The following is a 19,323-nucleotide window of genomic DNA, read 5'->3' as shown; positions in this document are numbered from 1 at the left end:
AAGCCGTTTTTGGCCGAAAAAAACGACCATATATAGAAGGCGTTTTGGGCCGAAAAAAACGACCATGTTTCGGAGGGCGTTTTTGGCTGAAAAAAACGACCATGAAAAGTAAGGCGTCTTGGTCCGAAAAAAACAACCGTCTATAGTTAGGCGTTTTTGGCCGAAAAAAAACGACCATGTATAGGAAGGCGTTTTTGGCCGGAAAAAAACGACCATGTCTAGTTAGGTGTTTTTGGCCGGAGAAAAACAACCATGTATAGTCAGGCATTTTGGATGGAAAAAAACAACCATGTACAGTAAGGCGTTCTTGGCTGAAAAAAAAAGGCCATGTATAGTAAGGCGTCTTGGACCGAAAAAAACAAACATGTATTGTCAGGCTTTTTTGGCCAAAAAAAACAACCATGTATCAGAAAGCGTTTTGGGCGGAAAAAAACGACCATGTATAGTTAGGCGTCTTGGTCCGAAAAAAACGACCGTCTATAGTTAGCCGTTTTTGGCCGAAAAAAAACGACCATGTATAGGAAGGCGTTTTTGGCCGAAAAAAACGACCATGTCTAGTTAGGTGTTTTTGGCCGAAGAAAAACAACCATGTATAGTCAGGCGTTTTGGATGGAAAAAAACGACCATGTACAGTAAGGCGTTCTTGGCCGAAAAAAAAAGGCCATGTATAGTAAGGCGTCTTGGACCGAAAAAAACAAACATGTATTGTCAGGCTTTTTTGGCCCAAAAAAACAACCATGTATCAGAAGCGTTTTGTGCGGAAAAAAACGACCATGTATAGTTAGGCGTTTTGGGCCGAAAAAAACCGACCATGTATAGGAAGGCGTTTTTTGGCCGAAAAAAACGACCATGTAGAGTAGGGCGTTTTGGACCAAAAAAAAAAAAAAAAAAACAACCATGTATAGTAAGGCGTTTTTGGCCGAAAAAAACGACCATATATATACGAAGGCATTTTGGACCGAAAAAAACGACCATGTATAGTAAAGCGTTTTTGGCCGAAAAAAACGACCATGTATAGGAAGCCGTTTTTGGCAGAAAAAAACGCCCATGTGTAGTACGGTGTTTTTGGCTGAGAAAAAACGACCATGTATAGGAAGCCGTTTTTGGCAGAAAAAAACGCCCATGTGTTCTACGGTGTTTTTGGCTGAGAAAAACCGACCATGTATAGGAAGCCGTTTTTGGCAGAAAAAAACGACCATGTATAGTCAATGTTTTTTGCCTGAAAAAAAAAGGCCAGGTATAGTAAGGTGTTTTTGGCCGAAAAAACGACCATGTATAGTAAGGCGTTTTTGGCCGAAAAAACGACCATGTATCGTCAGGCGTTTTTGGCCGAAAAAACCAACCATGTATAGTAAAATGTTTTTGGCCGAAAAAAACGACCATGTATGGGAAAGTGATTATGGCCGGAAAAAACGACCATGTTTAGTTCAGCGTTTTTGGGTGACTTTTCTTCTCCTAATTTTCCTTTATTTTTATATAAAAACTTTAATCTCACAAGTTAGATGCTTTTTCTTGTCAGTTCGACCTTTCGTGTTACAGTTCTGTTGTAAAAAATTTTAAACCTTGATGACAATATTTTCTCTATTTTTTGAATGGAAGTGACCAGTGAAAAAGTTTTACACTGGGTCTAATTTTTTTATGTCACAAAAACTTGTTTTGTTTTACTTTTTTTTTTGCATTGAGCTGATTTTAAAGATAAAGGATAAAAAAGAAATAAAGTACATTGTTGAGAATGCTTGTACCTTTTATTCTTTTATTACTGTTATCCTTCTGTTTTGTTAAATGATGGCATACAAGAAGACAGAATAAGAGCCTGGAATCAATTTCATTTACCGGACACGTTTCATGTAGAAAATACTCACGACGACTTTTTTTTTTCCAGAGGCACCACTGGCTGAAAAATTATTTGACATATTTCAAGCGTGGGGGGGGGGGGCTGAGAGCAATCAGAAAACAAAAATCAGCCGTCAACTTTGGTTTTTGTCATTTATTTCCCAATTTACATGAACAAAAAAAAAAGTCATGATCATAATATTAATATACGAATGCTATTATCAATTTTATTATTACTATTAATCATTAAAAATATACACAACCTCACGAATGTGCGTGAGCTTTAAAAAAAAAGTCAAGTAACACCTTGGAAGGGGAATGAGCTTCTCACCTTTTATTTTCGTTTTTTTGGGGGTGGGGGCTGTAAACAAACAGTTGATTTTTGTAATGATTTTTCCGTTGAGTGAGGTAGCTTTACAATTGGAAGACAAATAAAAAGACAATGTTTGAGTTGGGCGTGTCAAAAAATTGTTTAGGGAAGGCACCTGCTCAGCAAAGAAAATGTGATGTATATATCTGCATGCACACACATACATATATATATATTTCTTTGGAATAAACTAGAATAGAAGTATAGCACCATTGTAAGCATACACAGTCACGGTCAGTCTGACAAATATCTGCTGGTATGACTTTTTTTTCTTTTTTTTGCAAGCGACATGTGTAAGTGGGCTTTTTATTGACTTAAAGCAACACATAGAGCCCAAACAATAAATAAATAACACAGACACATGAAGCTCTGAAGGTGAGATGCTGCTGTTGGTTGCCGTCGTTCAGTGCAGGTTTATCCTACGTAGTGAGTTCAATTTAGTGGGGGGGCTGGGGGGGAAAAGCACTTTTTTTTTTTACTTAGAAAATGAAGAAGTCCCATTTATTAAAAAAAAAAAAAACAAAGAAAAAAGTGTCTTGATTTTTCTCCTCGTGCTCCACTTTCATTTACTTGGATTTTTGTTCTCCCTCCTCCGACATTTTCTTGGTCCGCTTACAAGAAGCACACGGCGCCCACTTCCACTCCGAACTCCTGGTCGGCGCCACCGACGTCCATGGGGGCGATGTCCACGATGGGAAGGCGGGAGGTCTTCTGCGACCGGTACTCCAGGACCGTCTTGCCCCACTTGCCTGTGTGTCTCTGTACAGGCGGGCACAAGGCAAAGCCGTCAAGTCTCCGTTGTGGCCAAATGGACATCTCGTACCAACAGTGTTGAATTCATGTAATAGGTTTTTACATTGAAATTGTACCTTGTGTTGATAAATGTCTTTAACTCCAACTCCACTTTTAAACTCTAATTTGAAAGCCGCACTCGAGTTTGAAACCCTACTTTGACACATTAACCCCCGTTTGAAATCCATCCATCCATCCATCCATTTTCCGAACCGCTTGATCCTCACTAGGGTCGCGGGGGGTGCTGGAGCCTATCCGAGCCATCTCCGGGCAGTAGGCGGGGGACACCCTGAATCAGTTGCCAGCCAATCGCAGGGCACACAGAGACGAACAACCATCCACGCCCACACTCACACCTAGGGACAATTTAGAGCGTCCAATCAGCCTGACATGCATGTTCTTGGAATGTGGGAGGAAACCGGAGCACCCGGAGAAAACCCACGTAGGCCCGGGGAGAACATGCAAACTCCACACAGGGAGGCCGGAGCTGGAATCGAACCCGGTACCTCTGCACTGTGAAGCCGACGTGCTAACCACTGGACTACCGGGCCGCCCTTCGTTTGAAATCATAATTTAAAATCATAGCCGAGTTTGAAACCCTACTTTGAAACCTAAACCCCAGTTTCAAAACCGACTTTAAAACCTTAACCCCCATTTGAAACCCTACTTCCAAGCCCTAACCCTAGTTTTAAACCCTGATTTGAAACCTGAACCCCAGTTTGACACTAAGCTTAAAACTCAACTTTAAAACCCAACGGAAACCTGAAGCGCAATTTGAAACGCGACTTTGAAATCATAACCCGAGTATGAACCCCTACTTCAGAACCCAAAACCCAGTTTGAAAGTAAGTGAAAATGTGACCCCAGTTCGAAACCCTAATTAGAAACCCTGACCCAAGTATGAAACACTATTTGGAAAAAACTAACCTGAGTTTGAAACCTTTTTGAGACCCTAACCCCAATTTAACCATACTTGGAAATGGTAGCCCTAATTTGAAACCGTACTTTGAAACCCCAACACCAATATGGAGCATATATTTCTGAAAGACTCAACTCAATAACAGAATATTCCTACCGTGCAGCCGTCCTCCATGACGCTGTAGGTGAAGCGGCTGTTGCCCTCGGCGCGGATCTCCACGTCATTGGAGCCTTGCAGCAGCACAGCCTTCTTCAGGTTGCCGGCGGCAGCATCCATATAGGCCACGCTGTTCTTACAGTGGTACGTGATGTTCTGCGACGCCTCGGTGGACAGGAGGCGCAGGAACGTCATCTGGATGGCGGCCGTGTTGGGCGCTAGGTTGTCGTCGCCGTAGCTGAACTGGAGAGAAAGAAAGCAGCAAACGTGAGAATTGGACCTCAGCTGAGGAATAAGTTGAACTAACAAACAATCGTCAAGGAGACGAAGCGGGGTCTCCTCAATTTACTTTTTAGCCACATAATGGCGGCACGTTTTACATTTGAGAGGAGACTGAGCGCAGGTGCAGCAAAACAGAGACGCACAGCAACAGGATAAGCTAACATTAGCATGTGGTTTTATTTTTCTCCTTTTTTGCTGTGTTCTTTGATTTTGCAATGACACGCAGAAGGAAAACGGTCGATTGCAGCAAAATGGACATTCTGGAGTATCATACTTAAAGGAACAGCAATGAGGTTAAATTCACGTTAGCTTGTTGTTTGTATTTTGCCATTTCTAGCTATGTGTCCTCACATTTTATGATGCAACAGAGAAAGCAAACGTGAGCATGTGGATTTAATTTCGTGATTTTTAGAATTACATAATGGAAAGAAAACAGAACACAGGCTGCTGCAACAAAGTGGAGACTGTGGGAATCAATTAACTTGGTATGCAGAGCTCAGGCGTAGCAATGAGATTAAGCTAGTGTTAGCAAGTGCATCTATTTTCATAATTTGTAGCTGTGAATCCATAATCGTTACTATGACGGGAGTAAAAAATGGAGCGCTGCAGTAAAGTAGAGACTATGGAATACGGGATACTGGAGCAGCCTAAAGTGAGCTAACAATAGCATATGTTGTTTTTGTTATTTCCAGCTCCGTGTGGGGATTATGGAGGCTGTGGAAGACAAATCTGCATCAATGAAAAAGTAGCTAATGCTAACGTGTATGTTTATTTTTCTCTATTTTACTCCTAAAATTTCACGCAGAGTGCTGCAGCACAGTGGAGACTGTGGAGTCTAAAACCACAGGGCCCACAAGCAAACACACTTACATGGAATCCTCCATTCATGGTCTCTCCGAACCACACGTGTTTGCGGTCCTTGGTCTTGCTGGACCACCAATTCTTGCGCGGGATGCTGGACGGTTTGGAGCGGACACAGGACTCGCCTGTCTCCATGTTGCAGAAGACCTTGATCGCGTCCACGGTGCAGCCTTGGTTGGGGTCAATCCAGTACTCTCCTGCGGGCCCATGGGGAGGCCAAAACGTACATTAGAAAACCAACTTCAGCTCTCACTGTAGGCGTAACAAGCAGGATTAAAGAGGGGGCAATTTTCAATAAGCTTTAGCAAAAACTAGTTTGAGTGGAAATACTTTCTGTTTCCCTTCTTCTTTCAAATTTGCACAGTGTCAAACTAAATGGTGTGCTGCTATGCAGAACAAAATAGTTATAAAAGGTGGTGGAGGGCGGGGGGGGGGGGGGACATGAAAGAGCAGGACTGCAAACCCGGAACCTGCGATGGAGTGGGGTTTACTGTCTACTGATCAGGGAGTCGGGAATCAGGGAATGTTTGCGAACACAGTGGCTTGGTACAGTTCAGCACAAATCTCTTTACTGAAAAGTTATGTACCACTCAACCGTACTTAGGAGGGTTATAACAGTTTATATATTATTTCATAGTTTTGTTTTATATTCAGTTAGTTTTTAGAGCATTTGTTAGTTTTTGTAATGCTCCATTTTAATCTAATTAAATTTATTAAATTAATATTAGTTTTATTACACACACACGCACACAGTCTCTCCAGTTTCCTCCCACATTCCAATAACATGGATGGCAGGTTAGTGGAACACTCTAAAATTTTGAGTCTAAATTGTCCGAAGGTGTGATTGTGAGCGAGGATGGTTCTTCATCTATGTGTGCCCTGCACCTAGAGTACCCGGACTACTGCCTGAAGATAGCTGAGATAAACTCCAGCACGCCCACGACACTCGTGAGGATTAGCAGATTGGAAATTGGATGGATGGATGTACACATACATTCCAAATTTAGATGCTAATGTCTAAATGCTAACTCACCGCTCTTCCAGTCGGGATGGCAGAGTTTGAGGTCCCTGCAGGTGCGAGCCGGGTTCTTCTTGGAGCCCTCGGGACTGCGGATATTCTCGATCTGGTTGTTGAGGGACTTGAGCGTGGCGTCTACCTCGGCATCGTGCTGACGCAGGTTTCCGGAGGCCTGATCGGCTCTCATGTACCTGAGAGGATCGGGACCTTTCTCCGTGTGACCCAGGCCTGCGAAGGCGGACATGTCGATGCCGGGGCCGGGGGGACCGGGAGGACCTGGGAGACCGGGGTTTCCGGGAGGACCCTGACGAATGAAAGAGGGTGTTCATTTTTGTCCGTATTCTTAGTCTTCATAGTTTCGTACACAGGCTCTAGCTCAGGGGTGCCCATTACGTCGATCCTGATCTACCGGTAGATCTAAGACAGGTCCCAGGTAGATCCGAGGAGTGTAGAGGAGAAAAAAAAAACAAAAAACCTTTTGTGTGTCTTTGTATATGTTAGTTATATATTTGTTTGTGTTAATGAACACTGCACCATAATCATCCTATCAGTCTCATTTTCACAAAAAAAATATTTAAAAAATAAAAGAAAGCAGGTAAATCTTGAATTTACGGTGGCGCGTGATTACGTCACCGGAAGTTGTTAGCGCTCAGCAGACTGCAATTGCAGCTTGTGTTCAGAGCTGTTGCGCTCTATCTTTTATCGTCATTATTCTCATTCAGAGTTTGCTTCGTGTACAATTCACCGAGGGCACGGGCAAAGAATAGGAATCTAGGAGAGCCCAGGGAAGCACTTTAAAACGGTACGTGTGAGCTACTATAGTTAACAGGCTGCAAAAGTGCATCGCATGCCTCAGTTTCAGGCTGTTTCTCATCATGGCGTGCGTGCGTGTGTGTGTGTGTGTGCGCGCGCGCCGGTAAAGGTAGATCCCGGGAGGTTAGTTGATCGAAAAGTAGATCTTCAGTCCAAAAAGTTTGGGCACCCCTGCTCTAGCTCATACTCACTGAAGGACCGGTCTCTCCACCGCGACCGCGCGGTCCGGGGGGTCCGATGGGTCCGGGCATACCGTTTGAACCCTCCTTTCCACTGGGCCCAATAGGCCCGGGTGGTCCCTGGAATAAAACAAACACTTTTTTTTTACCATGATCAGGACCGATGCAGAAAAGAGATGTTGGAGAAATGTTTGTCTCCTCACTCTTTGTCCAGAAGGTCCAGCAGGTCCAGTAGCACCCTGGTCTCCAGCTTGACCCTAGAAAAGAGGAAGAGGTGGTTTTTAATTGCCGTACTCAAATAATATCAGATTAAATCAAATTTCGAGATAGGCGAATCATGGCTGCTCACTGGAGGCCCGGGCAGACCCTGCAGACCAGTGAAGCCTCGATGTCCCTTCTGTCCTCTTTCGCCAGACTCTCCGCCTTCACCCTTATCACCGCGAGGTCCTTGGGGTCCCTGATAACCAAGAGTCAAACGACTAATAAGTGACTAATAAAATGACAACATCAGTAAATTACATAAACAATAACGCAAATGATCTATCATGTAACATACTCAATAGCGGCTATAAAGTCTACACACCCCTGCTCAAATCCCAGGTTTTGTCAAAGGCTATCATCATATCACATCATATCTTATCAAGCATCAACCGACTTATAAACATTTTGAGAAGGGAAATAAAATAAACACGACTGAGATAATGTGGTTGCACAGGTAAGTAATTTGTCTCAGATGAGAATCAGCACACACCTGCCACCATTTTTAGTGTTGCTTATTCATGTCAAATACAGTTCAGTTGTTCTGTTTTTTTTGTTGTGTACTAACACTGACTGCTCTTTGCAACGATTTCCTTAATCTTGACTAAATTCCAGCTGAAGAAAAATAAACCCAAAAGATGTGCCGCGACCAGAATTCATCATAGGTACGGGGTTCTTTTGGTCATGAGCAGTGTTGTGTTTGCTCCCAACATATCTTTGGGAATCATGGCTTTCGTTAGACCACATCCAAGAGTTACATACGGGCATTCCTCGGGCTCCAGCAGCTCCTGGAGGTCCGGAAGGTCCTTGCGCACCCTAAAGAAAAGGGACAGAAGAAACAGTTGCAGTGAGTTGCGTGACAGTAGGCCAAGGACGTGACAATGCCACCAACGGTCAAACTCACAGCCTCTCCTCTGTCTCCTTGTTTTCCGGTGGGCCCGACAGGGCCTGTGGAGCCGGGAGCACCTGGAGCACCGGGAGCGCCAGCAGGACCGGTGTTACCGCGGTCACCCTGAGGCAAAAGAAAAGAAAAAAAAGTTCAACTTTTGTCAATAACAACCAATTTAGTGAGCACAATTCAGATGGAAAGTTCTACCTTGATTCCAGGAGACCCATCTCTGCCAGGAGGTCCATCAGATCCAGGGTTGCCCTGTCACACGAGCAATCGATCAACATATTGTACAATTTATAACCCTGAAATAGTGACCTGCCGTTTTCCACACGAAAAATAAAGTTGTCCCTTCAAAAACCAGGTTGCCACCTGGTATCTAGAATTTAAGGCGAGATCTATAGGTTGAAAAGTGTATTTGAATATATATCTCATTCATTCCCAAAGACGTATTTAGATGTCTTTTCAGACGCCACACATTTAATCCCAGCTCCTCATTTTATCTTGACTGTACTTGAAAAGGATCTGAAAGGGTTGATTGCTTGATATATATTCGTTAGAGCTGTGTTTCCATTCACTGATGTAGATGCCTGGATTACAATAGCGCCACAAGATTAGCGTTTTATTTAATAATTACAAGCTTATTTTTATGAAACACAACAATTTGTGTTATTTATTTTATTAAACCTGGATTACTTATTTTTCAAAGGAAACGGGTCATTTTTACTTCATAAAACATGACTTTATCCGAATTACATTTCTACATTTTATAAGTTAAAATAAAAAAAACAAGCATAATGTGACCTCATTTATTGTTTAAATAATCAAAAAACATTTATAAAATCCAAGACATACTTATAAAAAAAGTGAGTATAGTTTTGTATTTTTAATAAGAAAAAAATAATGAAGTCAAATTTTTCTTTATTCAAAAATCTAAGCAACTTGACTTCAATATCAGTTTTTTCCATGTTTCAACAAATTTTGAGAAAGAAAATTTTGATTTTATTTGTAAAATGTATCTTCAATTAATTATTTGTTATCAAAAACAGTCATTTTTGCGCATAAAAAAGTGACAGTGGTTTTGTATTAATTTTTTAAATACTGGTAATTAATTCCCTTTAAAATTTTGAAACAATGCCTCAAATTCATTAAAAAAATTATTCTCAAATAAATTGTTTCATTTTTAATAAAGTCAAAGTAACAAAAAAGAGACTTAATTCTAATGAGATATGACTTATAAAATGCATTACAGTCTTGATAAGCAGCATAAAAAAGGGAATGGCAAAATTTTAACCAGTAACACATTCCAATCATATCACAAACGAAACAAGCATTTGTCCAACTAAATGCTTTCTCTGAAATAAACACCTGGTCCTCAATGCTTGACTAGCTCAAGTCAAAAATGTGTGCAGTGTACACGTGATAAGAAGCCTTTTAATGGCCTCTGCCAACCCCCCTGTGCTCTTGGCCTTTCACTGACCTCTCTGCCGGGCTCTCCCGCAGGTCCGGTGAGTCCGGGCGGTCCGACGGGTCCGGGGGGTCCTCGGTCTCCGCTACCGCCGGGAGCTCCTTGCTTTCCAGGCTCGCCCTGTGAGAGGAGGACGAGGAGGTAGTGAGTCAACAGCGTACGTGTATGTCAAGCTGAGAAGGGGCCGCGTGGATGGAGATGAGAGTGCTTTGAGTCACGACCGTTGTAAAATGTCGCCGTCGTGACTTTTTGGAGAAACATGGTGGGCAAGGAATAAATGAGCCGCCGCTATTTTTATGCAGAGGGCTCAAAATGTACTTTGCGGGATTAATTACAAACGGTCTAAATTTACAGGCATGTCGTCATCTGCCAGTACCGCGGAGATTTTTCATTTTTTATTACATTTTACATTTTCATTCGATTAAATTTGAATCCGTCAAAAGACCTACAGACCTCGTCGTCTTCATTTACGACAGTGTCTTGACAAATGTGATCTCCTGTAAAATGGCGGGTCCACATGCATAATTTACACGGCAAAATTGAGCAAGTTACACGTGTCTTATGAAGATAGTATTTCATTTTAGATGACGATATGCGCCAAATTGAAAACATTCGAGAATATGATTGCCGAAAATATTGATAACAGACACTTAAATGACTTAGTGCTTCCAAAAATGGCTTTAAAATCTTACTAAAATTGCTGATGTAAGTTTATGTGTTATTATTATTGTTATTGTTATTATTATAATTATAAATTTCTTTATTTTCAGAAACGGCAAAAAATATTCTGGGTCAATTAGGCCCAGGGCATGACTAATCAGAAACCAAAAAATTTAAATAAAAACTCTCAACATGTGGTCTCCATCCAATTATTTAACCCTCCTTGTTCCATTAATATGTCAGGAAGAGCAAAAATGTTCCTGGGTCAATTTGACCCAAGATACTGTAGATTTAGTTCTTAAAAAGTTTCACAAATGGGGGAGAAAAAAATCCCATAAACATTGTTCATGTGCCATTATTAAACCTGTTGTTTCATTAAGTCAAATTCTTTAACTATCCCAAAGTGTCAGAACCTGAAAAAAAATCCAACAAATCATTATTGCAACATTTCATTAATAAACTATCTGTTCTATCCGTTTCTCTGTACCGGGTTAAGAAAGCCAATGAATACTGTGAGTGCATGTTGAGTTCTCCAATCAGGAAAAAAAATCCACCTACATCTCATATTATTAATAGTGGAAGTATTTTCATGATGTGAAAAGTCAGACAAACACCAGTCCCTGTCACATAAATGGCACCTTCATCCATTCACATCACACACGGGTGCCCACTCATCGCCATGACAACCTATAGGATTATAATATATTATTATTATTATTATTATTATACACACAAGCACACACACACACACACACACACACACACACACACACACACACACACACACACGAGCACGTATACATATATATATATATAAACACTTTCATCCAAACTAGTGGAACTTATGAAGTGCTGCTCTAAAGGCTTTAAAGGAAGTCAGAAGATGTCATGACGTGCTGATCTAGTTCAGAGTGAATATTCAATGTACAGTGCTCATTAGGAGCATTGCCAAAAAGTGGAGAAAAAAAATTATACTTTGGATGGGGACACAAGTTAGAATTTGGTACATACACTCCAAACTATTTCAAAAAAATGCACAATTCCAAGATGGCAGCCCTCAAATTCAAGATAGCCAGTAAAAAAAACAGATTTATTTCTTTTTCTGGATATCTCGGTAACAAATGAATGTTAGTTTCCAAGATAGGGCATAAAGGTACTTTTATAAACTCAACTGGAAACAAATAGTTAAAAAAAATTGAAAATGTTGATTTTTTTTTTAACAGTTTAAATGTAATAAAGTTGAATGTGAATATGGCTCAAAGTTAATGTGGCATGTCATATTTCCCAAACTGTGATAGACACAGACCAGAAGCCCCACAATACTTGGATAAGTAATTCCAAATATATATTTTGTAGCAAAGTATAAAATCAGAATTGTCTAAGTATCACTGATTAACATTTTTCTTTCATCCTCACATGTAGACCTTCAGAGGTACAGTATATGCATGCTGTAGCTCAAGGACTATAACAGCTCCAGACATGCTTTCAGAACCAAAACCTCCACAGTAACCTAACTTTATATTCAACTTTAACACATTTAAATATTAAAAAAAATAATCTACTGTATATTTCAAAGTGATGGACCATAAATCAATCATTTGGTTTTACAGTCCTGTCAAAGCGTCTGTAAGCTGCAGCTCAACAACCGTAATAGATATAGACATGCACTTAATACCAAAATCTTTTGTGGTACCGAATCTTGGGGTACTTACAGAGGGTCCGGGCAGTCCGGGGAAGCCTCTCTCGCCACGCTGTCCAGGCAGACCCACGATACCACGCTGGCCGGCCAAACCTTGAGGACCAGAGGGACCGAGAGCACCCTGGAGGAAACGGAGACAAAGACGCCATTAAAAGTGAAATCATAAAAAGCATCCAGGGCCATAGTTTACATTCATTTTCTTTATATTTCAACAGTCAAAATGTTGAATAGGTCCTGAAGTTTCACAGTTTACATAAACAACACACACATGGAACATGTCTGTAGCCAATAGTAGGGGCCCATATTGCTGAATACGTCATCATTTGTCAGGTGGTGTTTTCGAGACAGGCCTTGTCATCTGCGATTGTGCAAGCGTGTGCGCGTGTATGTGTGTGCGTGTGTGTGTGTGCGCGCGCATAAGGTAGAAGCTTCGGGGCCTGCCATCAATCTGTCAGTAAGACGGCGCGACTCTCCTCTGCACTGCCTTGCTATTACGCTCAATGACAACTGGCTGTATTAATGGACGGAATTCTCTCTCAGCGGGCTGGCAGCGCCACTTGAAGTATACTAAACAGAGTCGGCGAATAATTGTGCCCCACCACGCCAATCCGACAATAGCGCTTAAAAAAATTATGGGGCACTCACAGGGGGGCCATCCTCTCCAGCGTCTCCCTTCTCTCCGGTAGCCCCAGCAGGACCGCGAAGTCCAGCGTCGCCCTGTCTGCCTGGGGGGCCGCCGTCTCCCCTCACGCCCTTGGGGCCGTCTTTGCCAGAGGGGCCGGCGGGACCGGCGGGTCCAGGATTGCCCTAGGAAGCAATCAAGGCAAAACATTAAGGAAAGTGTACTTTTCATTTGAAAATTTGAAATAAAAATGCTTTTTTTAGTATTGGTGAATTGTTTTTCCAGATATAAAGACTTATAATGTATCTCTGCTTATTAAATACAATTTTCCGTTAAAAACATAATTTAAACAGTTTAACATAAATAAGAAAATATTTAATTTGGAGGCACCGTGAAGGATTTTCATTCCATTTCATGAAATAATAATCATGTCAACGTTGAACAGAATACAGGCTGTATTGCTATTTGCCACTTAAAAAAAACAACTCCTCTTTTTCCCTTAATAATAAAAAAACCCCAATATCATCTTTATAATATTGTGTTTTTTGAAAAAGCAAAAAAACATTTATTCTTATTTGAAAAAAAAATATTTTGAACAAATACGTCATTGTTGAACAAAGTGTGTACCTTCAATTTTGTCTTTCTGGAGTAAAGAAATGACTGCTGTTTTTCCAGTCAATTCGGAGACAGATGCTTTTCAAGAGATGGCAGCAATACACAATTCGAAATGTGAGAATTTTGTCAGTAGTGATGGAAGGTCTGAAGAGTGTCGAATGATGGAAACTTTGAAAATTGCTGGACTAAGTGCAGACGAAAATGGTTTTTCGTCCATCACCCAAATCGCCATTTGCCCATTTGTCGGAAGTACAACAGGACTCATGGAAGGTCCGTCAGTACGAATGACGGACTTGCAAAGTGTACAGACGCGCCCACCTCTGCACAATTCCGATGTGCAGTTTGCTTGTACAGTACTGTTGAATATAGTTTAGGGAAAAAAAATCATTGACCGACTTACATTAGGACCGGGGGGTCCAACTCTTCCGGCAGCTCCAGGGAAACCAGTGGCACCCTGAAAGAGTGGGAGGGGAATAAAAATCCATCCAACAGAAAGTCAGCGGAAGTGATGGCGACAGTTCTGGGTGTCATGAGGTCACTTACGGGAGGTCCCTGAGCACCGCGGGCGCCTTTAGGTCCAGAAACACCAGTAGGACCCTGGAAAAGAAACATGACTGTACTTTTAGTGTTAAATGGGACCTCGCCCGCTTGAGGACAACTAATTCCTCACAATTGGCCACATTCTTAACATTCAATCATCTATTGTTATGCCCATGTTTTATAAGTGACTCACGGCGGGTCCAGGGGCACCAGACGGTCCTTGTGGTCCGGGAGCGCCGGCATCACCCTTCTGTCCAGATTCTCCCATCTCTCCCTTGAGTCCAGGTTGTCCATCTGAGCCCTGGTGGAGAGATATGAACACTTTTAGGTTGTCTCGATGAACATAGTGTTAGCTTGTGGTGGCTAACTGGTGTTAGCGTTCAGCATTTACTTTTTTATTTTAATAGGAAAACCTTAAATCGTAACGCTTCAAAAAACTGACATTTGTTCCTTGTGACAAAATGTGTCCCATTTGAAAACATCTGAAAGTGGCATTTTTTTAAAATTCAATATTTATCCAAGATGAAGTCATGAAATCCTTTAACCCTTTCAGGGACAGCGGTTACTCTAGTGGACAGCTCACCATGTTATTAGGTTACTGGGTGCATGAAAGGGTTAATGTTGGGCTATTTTTGATACTGAAATTGTGGAAAATGCACATCATAGTTATAAATTGGCCAGCAAGATATATTCTTTATCATCAAAGACGTTTGAACAAGGATTCTTTCAAGACTTAAGGTTAAGAGTAGAATTGAGCGCATTTATCAAAATGCACCCTTCCAATTAAAGCTGACTCATTTTACAAGTACAAGTGACAGTAGGGGACTTGTATTTGTCGCATCTCGATCTATTTTTAGTGTGTGTGGTGCTATTCTGCAACGGCTATAAACATCTGAAAAGCGGAAGTCACCAGGACAACATTGTGTGTCATCCAGACGTATACTCGATCATTTGCCAAGCTAACAGTATGGCTGTCTCGGTGTTACTTACAGGGGGTCCAGCAAATCCAACAGGCCCAGGAGGTCCGGTCTCACCTCTGTCACCCTATAGGAGAACGCAACGGTAAACGTGTGAATGTACACTTGCAACATTTGGCAGGCTAAAAGGATTAAAAACCTACAGGAGCACCACGGGTACCGGGAGCTCCAGAAGGACCAGCAGGACCGGATTCACCCTGTAAACAAAACACAACAGTAAATACATGTCCCCTGTATATATTTCAAGATGAATTGCGTATAAGAGGAAAAATATCAACCTTACCTTTTCACCATTGGGACCGCCAGGACCAGGAGGGCCGATGGGACCAGTAAGACCCTGAAAATTAAATATAGAGTCAATAATGGCCATTTCTGGTGTTACTGAGGAAATGATATGATGTAAACAACTGAACAAAAGTACATAACATATGCACAATTTTACTCATCTGGTATAAATTTACCTGTGGTATTGGGTATTTTCTTTAAAATTGCCTTTAGGAGGATACCCAAGAGTTTTTTGAAAATTCAGCACCCAAAACAAGTTCATCTTAGCATTAAGAAAATTGGTAGGTATGTCTAATTATTGAGTAAAACACAAAAAAGTCTAAAACAACACCATTTCAGCTTGGTACAGGCCACTAGAATTTGTTTGAAAATTCAGCCCCCAATGTCAGTATACCTCAGGATCATGAAACTTGATGGGCACTTCTATCATGATTACACACACAGAATCAAAAATTAAAAAGCTATGCCTAAAAAACACAGAAAGGGGCCGGGTGTAGTTTTGAGCAGCCATTTCAGGGTCAATTTGTCTTGGTAGTACCCCCTAGAATTTTATTTAAAAATTCATCTCCTATACCAGGTTTCAAACAAATCATTCTCAACGAGCCAAGCCCGAAAAAAACAAAGGAAGTTGGAAATTTTGGTTTGAGGCCACCATCTTTGGGAATAATTTTTACCATTTCTATGGGTCCTTCAAAGATGAATTTGTCCCATATATTTTTTGCTCTCATTGATACCAAATCTGAACCACATACAGTATACGAGACAGATGAGCAACGCAAAATTCGCGAACATTTGCAGGATGGTCATTCCGACTTGAATTCAGTCCCCGAAATTCATACACTTTAACGTAGAAACTCAAAATTTGGAGGGAATGTATACCATGAAGAGACATGCAAAAATGTTCCAGAAGCCACGGCCAAAATGTTGACCTTTCACATCTGAACTGGGTAAATTTCAACTATGAATACTAGGTAGCCAGGTGATGTGAAATTGCAACATTTTAGTTTCATCATTGCATGACACTGAAGTTCAATGACAATTCACAAGAGTACCAAACACCTCGTTTGAATCGAATGATTCATTATGTCTCTTAGAGTTGTGTTTAAGACTTGCACCAGAATAAAAATCAAGGTGTTGCAGCTTTTACGCTCAAGCGCACATGCGCTATCTACGGAGGTAGAACCCTTAATAGTGGGGGGGGGGGGGGGGGGTTTCATCACTCTAAACTTACCCTGCCACCATCTTTACCAGGAGCACCTTCAGGTCCCTTCTCTCCAAGGTCACCCTGTGAAGGTTAAAAAAACCCATTTTATGATCAAGAATTTTATCAGCGTGTGTAAACGGAACTTCAAATCAGAACAGACACACATGTCGGGACACATTCTTACTCTGTCTCCTTTGGGTCCGGGAATACCAGAGCCTCCTCTCTCTCCGGGCATACCCTGCAGACCGGGAGGTCCCTGAGCTCCGCCGCCTCCAGCAGGTCCGATTGCGCCCTGAAGAGCGAGACGAGATGGTAGAAATTATGAGGCAAGATAGATATGGTGGGTATTAGCGGTTGAGCACTTTCACCGTCAGCTCATAACATTTTTAACAAAAGGCTTGCTGGAAAATGTCAACAGTTGTATTTTTTTCCATAACGAGTCAATTTAGTATAAGCGTGACTCTTGTTATTTTCCGTTGTTTATCAGAGTAATAAAGAAATCATTCATCTATTTATTATTGATTACATAAAAGTACACACACACACATAATGTACTGTAAGTATGTTGTTAACATCGAAAGAATATTGAAAAATGAAAGTATTCGATTAGGTGAAAATATGTACAATTGTTTTTTTGATTGAAGATCATTTTTCAAATTCATAGAATTCATTCATTAAAGCATTTGTGGATTCTTACACATACAATTTTTTTTAAATCTCTCTCGCTCCTTAATGCCAATGCTGTTGGGATGCAAAAGGAGCATATGGCTTCACTTCTTTCCCACCTCTGTGGAATCAGATAACAACTTCATACACACGCCTTGAGACCACCTACAGACTTCTGGCGGAACAGCAGGCCACCACCATAAGGACTGCGCGATGGTTTAGTCTAAAGACCCTGTCGAGGCACTGCACTGTATCTTATTTCATCGTATACTGTCTTATCTTACAAAATAATTGAATTAGTGTTTCCGTTCTGCAAATGCCTCTAGGACACTCTTTCTTTGTATGAATAGATTCTGTTACATTGTGCGCGTGTAGTACCATTGTCACTGTTATGGCCAGTGATGAATCCCAATTGCCAACTCTGGGACTAATTCCAGATTGACCTGTAGTTGCTGCTTTCTGACATTTCACGCAGATAAGGACATCGCTTCAGATAACTGAGCGTGTGACAACAGCATCTGCTTCTACCATGTTGCTGCAATTAAACGGCTTAAATGTGCCGGTCGGTGGCTGAATTGGAAACACACAGCGGATTGCACCTGTGTGAAGTCGATTTGTACTTAAAAAATCATTGTTTGCCGGTGAGTGTTGTGAAGCCTTATCACAAGGATTCTCTAATAACATTTTCCCTCCCAGGAAAAGCTGCCAAACAGAAAAACAGCAGGCAGCTATTGACTGTGGATGGAATAAATGGAGTGGTGAGCTATGTTGCATTCATGACTCATAATGACTCACTTTGGGGCCGTCAGTTCCAGGGGTTCCGGGCAGACCTCGGGGTCCCTGCAGACCCTGAGGACCGGCTGCTCCTCTCTCTCCGGGGAAGCCTCGCTCTCCCTGAACATCAACACAAGTCAATCCATCGGTTATCACTTGTCATTAATTAGTGTTGAAACTATGCATAATCTTATGCTGCATAAACAACTTTTTTTCAATGCAGTACAGTACATCTATAAAGTGCAGGTCAGTTGTATTTGAACTTTAAAATACAAAACAGTTCTTCTTTTAGAAATGTTTTCTTTCATTTAGGTACAATTTTATTTACCGTTTATGTGCAGTGGATTTTAATTGAATCATTAAGTTCAGATTTTTATTTGACTTAATTGAAGCGCAGGGTTAATATTCAAACTAGACAATTTTACAGTGTCTTAAAACAATATTTATTACAATGGTGCCTTATGAAAAAAATAATAATAATTTGTTCCGAGACCATTCTCATAAGTCAAATTTCAAATTACCTTTCTACATTTCAATGAATGGAAAGACCATTAATCTGATCCAGCCTCCCCCCAAATGGACAAAAATATTTTGGAAGGAAAAATGGCACTCTATATAACATTTTACTTTACAAAAACATAGCAATAAAATGATGAAATAGAATGTAAAGAATTAAACAGTTCATCATTTAATGCTGCAAACCATTTCACTGTCCTGCTCCTTTTGATGTGCCTGCCTTAGCCACTGGGAGGCAATATAACTCATACAAACACAAACAAAGAAGAGTACTACTTCTTCTTCTACTGCGACCGTAAGTGACTCAGTAAGATGCTGAAATAGTAGACCTTTTTCATAGAGTATAAATAATATTTGGTTGTGCGCACTGTTGTTATCTATCTACATGTATTTCTCCACTGTTCCAATCTATTGCTTCTAACCGCTAGCATGTCAATGGGATTTTGGAATGTTAGCATTACGCTAAGATGCATGGATTCTGTCAACGTACCCTTGGTCCAGTAGCACCGGCAGCTCCGCCTTCTCCTGGAACACCCTGATGCAGGAGAGAGGATGTGACACGTGATGAATCAGGAAGTGGGCCTCGGAGAGTCAATGCATTTTATTACAAGCGTTCATGTGTAGACTGCTTTCAACTAAGAGACAGGTAGAAGCTGCTCAAAAAAGTGGCAAGTGCCCATTTTTACGTGCTAAGCATGACATTGGTTAGTTGCAGTCAGTGGTTTAAAGAGTAAAAAATATCAACTATAATAACAATAATAATATTTTATTGAGGTAATTCAATATAATGAAGGTTTTTACTTTGACGCGATCAATACATCCTGAGATCCTGAAGCAATATGTACGTAAAGAACACATAATGAAAAAAAATCGATTTGACATTTGACCGGAGCTACATTAGCCATCTTGTAACAGATAACAAAATCAA

The 19,323-nt window shown here is 41.1% G+C and overlaps 1 protein-coding gene across 2 annotated transcripts in view; it reads right to left on the bottom strand.

Moving 5' to 3' along the window:
• Window positions 1-2,152: 2,152 nt before the first annotated feature.
• col2a1b (collagen, type II, alpha 1b) overlaps window positions 2,153-19,323 on the bottom strand; it is a 52,037-nt gene continuing 34,866 nt past the window's right edge. For both annotated transcript variants that reach the window (XM_086117516.1, XM_086117517.1), the window contains 23 exons: window positions 18,886-18,930; window positions 17,901-17,999; window positions 16,624-16,731; window positions 16,467-16,520; window positions 15,234-15,287; window positions 15,094-15,147; window positions 14,964-15,017; window positions 14,167-14,274; window positions 13,977-14,030; window positions 13,834-13,887; window positions 12,842-13,003; window positions 12,210-12,317; window positions 9,850-9,957; window positions 8,577-8,630; window positions 8,385-8,492; window positions 8,243-8,296; window positions 7,572-7,679; window positions 7,426-7,479; window positions 7,235-7,342; window positions 6,246-6,534; window positions 5,222-5,409; window positions 4,070-4,312; window positions 2,153-2,962 (listed from right to left, as the gene is read on the bottom strand). In XM_086117516.1, coding sequence (XP_085973642.1) covers window positions 2,816-2,962; window positions 4,070-4,312; window positions 5,222-5,409; window positions 6,246-6,534; window positions 7,235-7,342; window positions 7,426-7,479; window positions 7,572-7,679; window positions 8,243-8,296; window positions 8,385-8,492; window positions 8,577-8,630; window positions 9,850-9,957; window positions 12,210-12,317; window positions 12,842-13,003; window positions 13,834-13,887; window positions 13,977-14,030; window positions 14,167-14,274; window positions 14,964-15,017; window positions 15,094-15,147; window positions 15,234-15,287; window positions 16,467-16,520; window positions 16,624-16,731; window positions 17,901-17,999; window positions 18,886-18,930 — 2,415 coding nt within the window. In that variant the 3' untranslated portion in view covers window positions 2,153-2,815. The remainder of the gene's footprint in view (window positions 2,963-4,069; window positions 4,313-5,221; window positions 5,410-6,245; window positions 6,535-7,234; window positions 7,343-7,425; window positions 7,480-7,571; window positions 7,680-8,242; window positions 8,297-8,384; window positions 8,493-8,576; window positions 8,631-9,849; window positions 9,958-12,209; window positions 12,318-12,841; window positions 13,004-13,833; window positions 13,888-13,976; window positions 14,031-14,166; window positions 14,275-14,963; window positions 15,018-15,093; window positions 15,148-15,233; window positions 15,288-16,466; window positions 16,521-16,623; window positions 16,732-17,900; window positions 18,000-18,885; window positions 18,931-19,323) is intronic.

This window comes from Hippocampus guttulatus, chromosome 8 (assembly GCF_054856545.1).
Source record: "Hippocampus guttulatus isolate MCC_2025c chromosome 8, RoL_Hgut_1.0, whole genome shotgun sequence".
Lineage (NCBI taxonomy): Eukaryota > Metazoa > Chordata > Actinopteri > Syngnathiformes > Syngnathidae > Hippocampus > Hippocampus guttulatus.
This window is presented reverse-complemented; position numbering and strand designations above follow the sequence as displayed.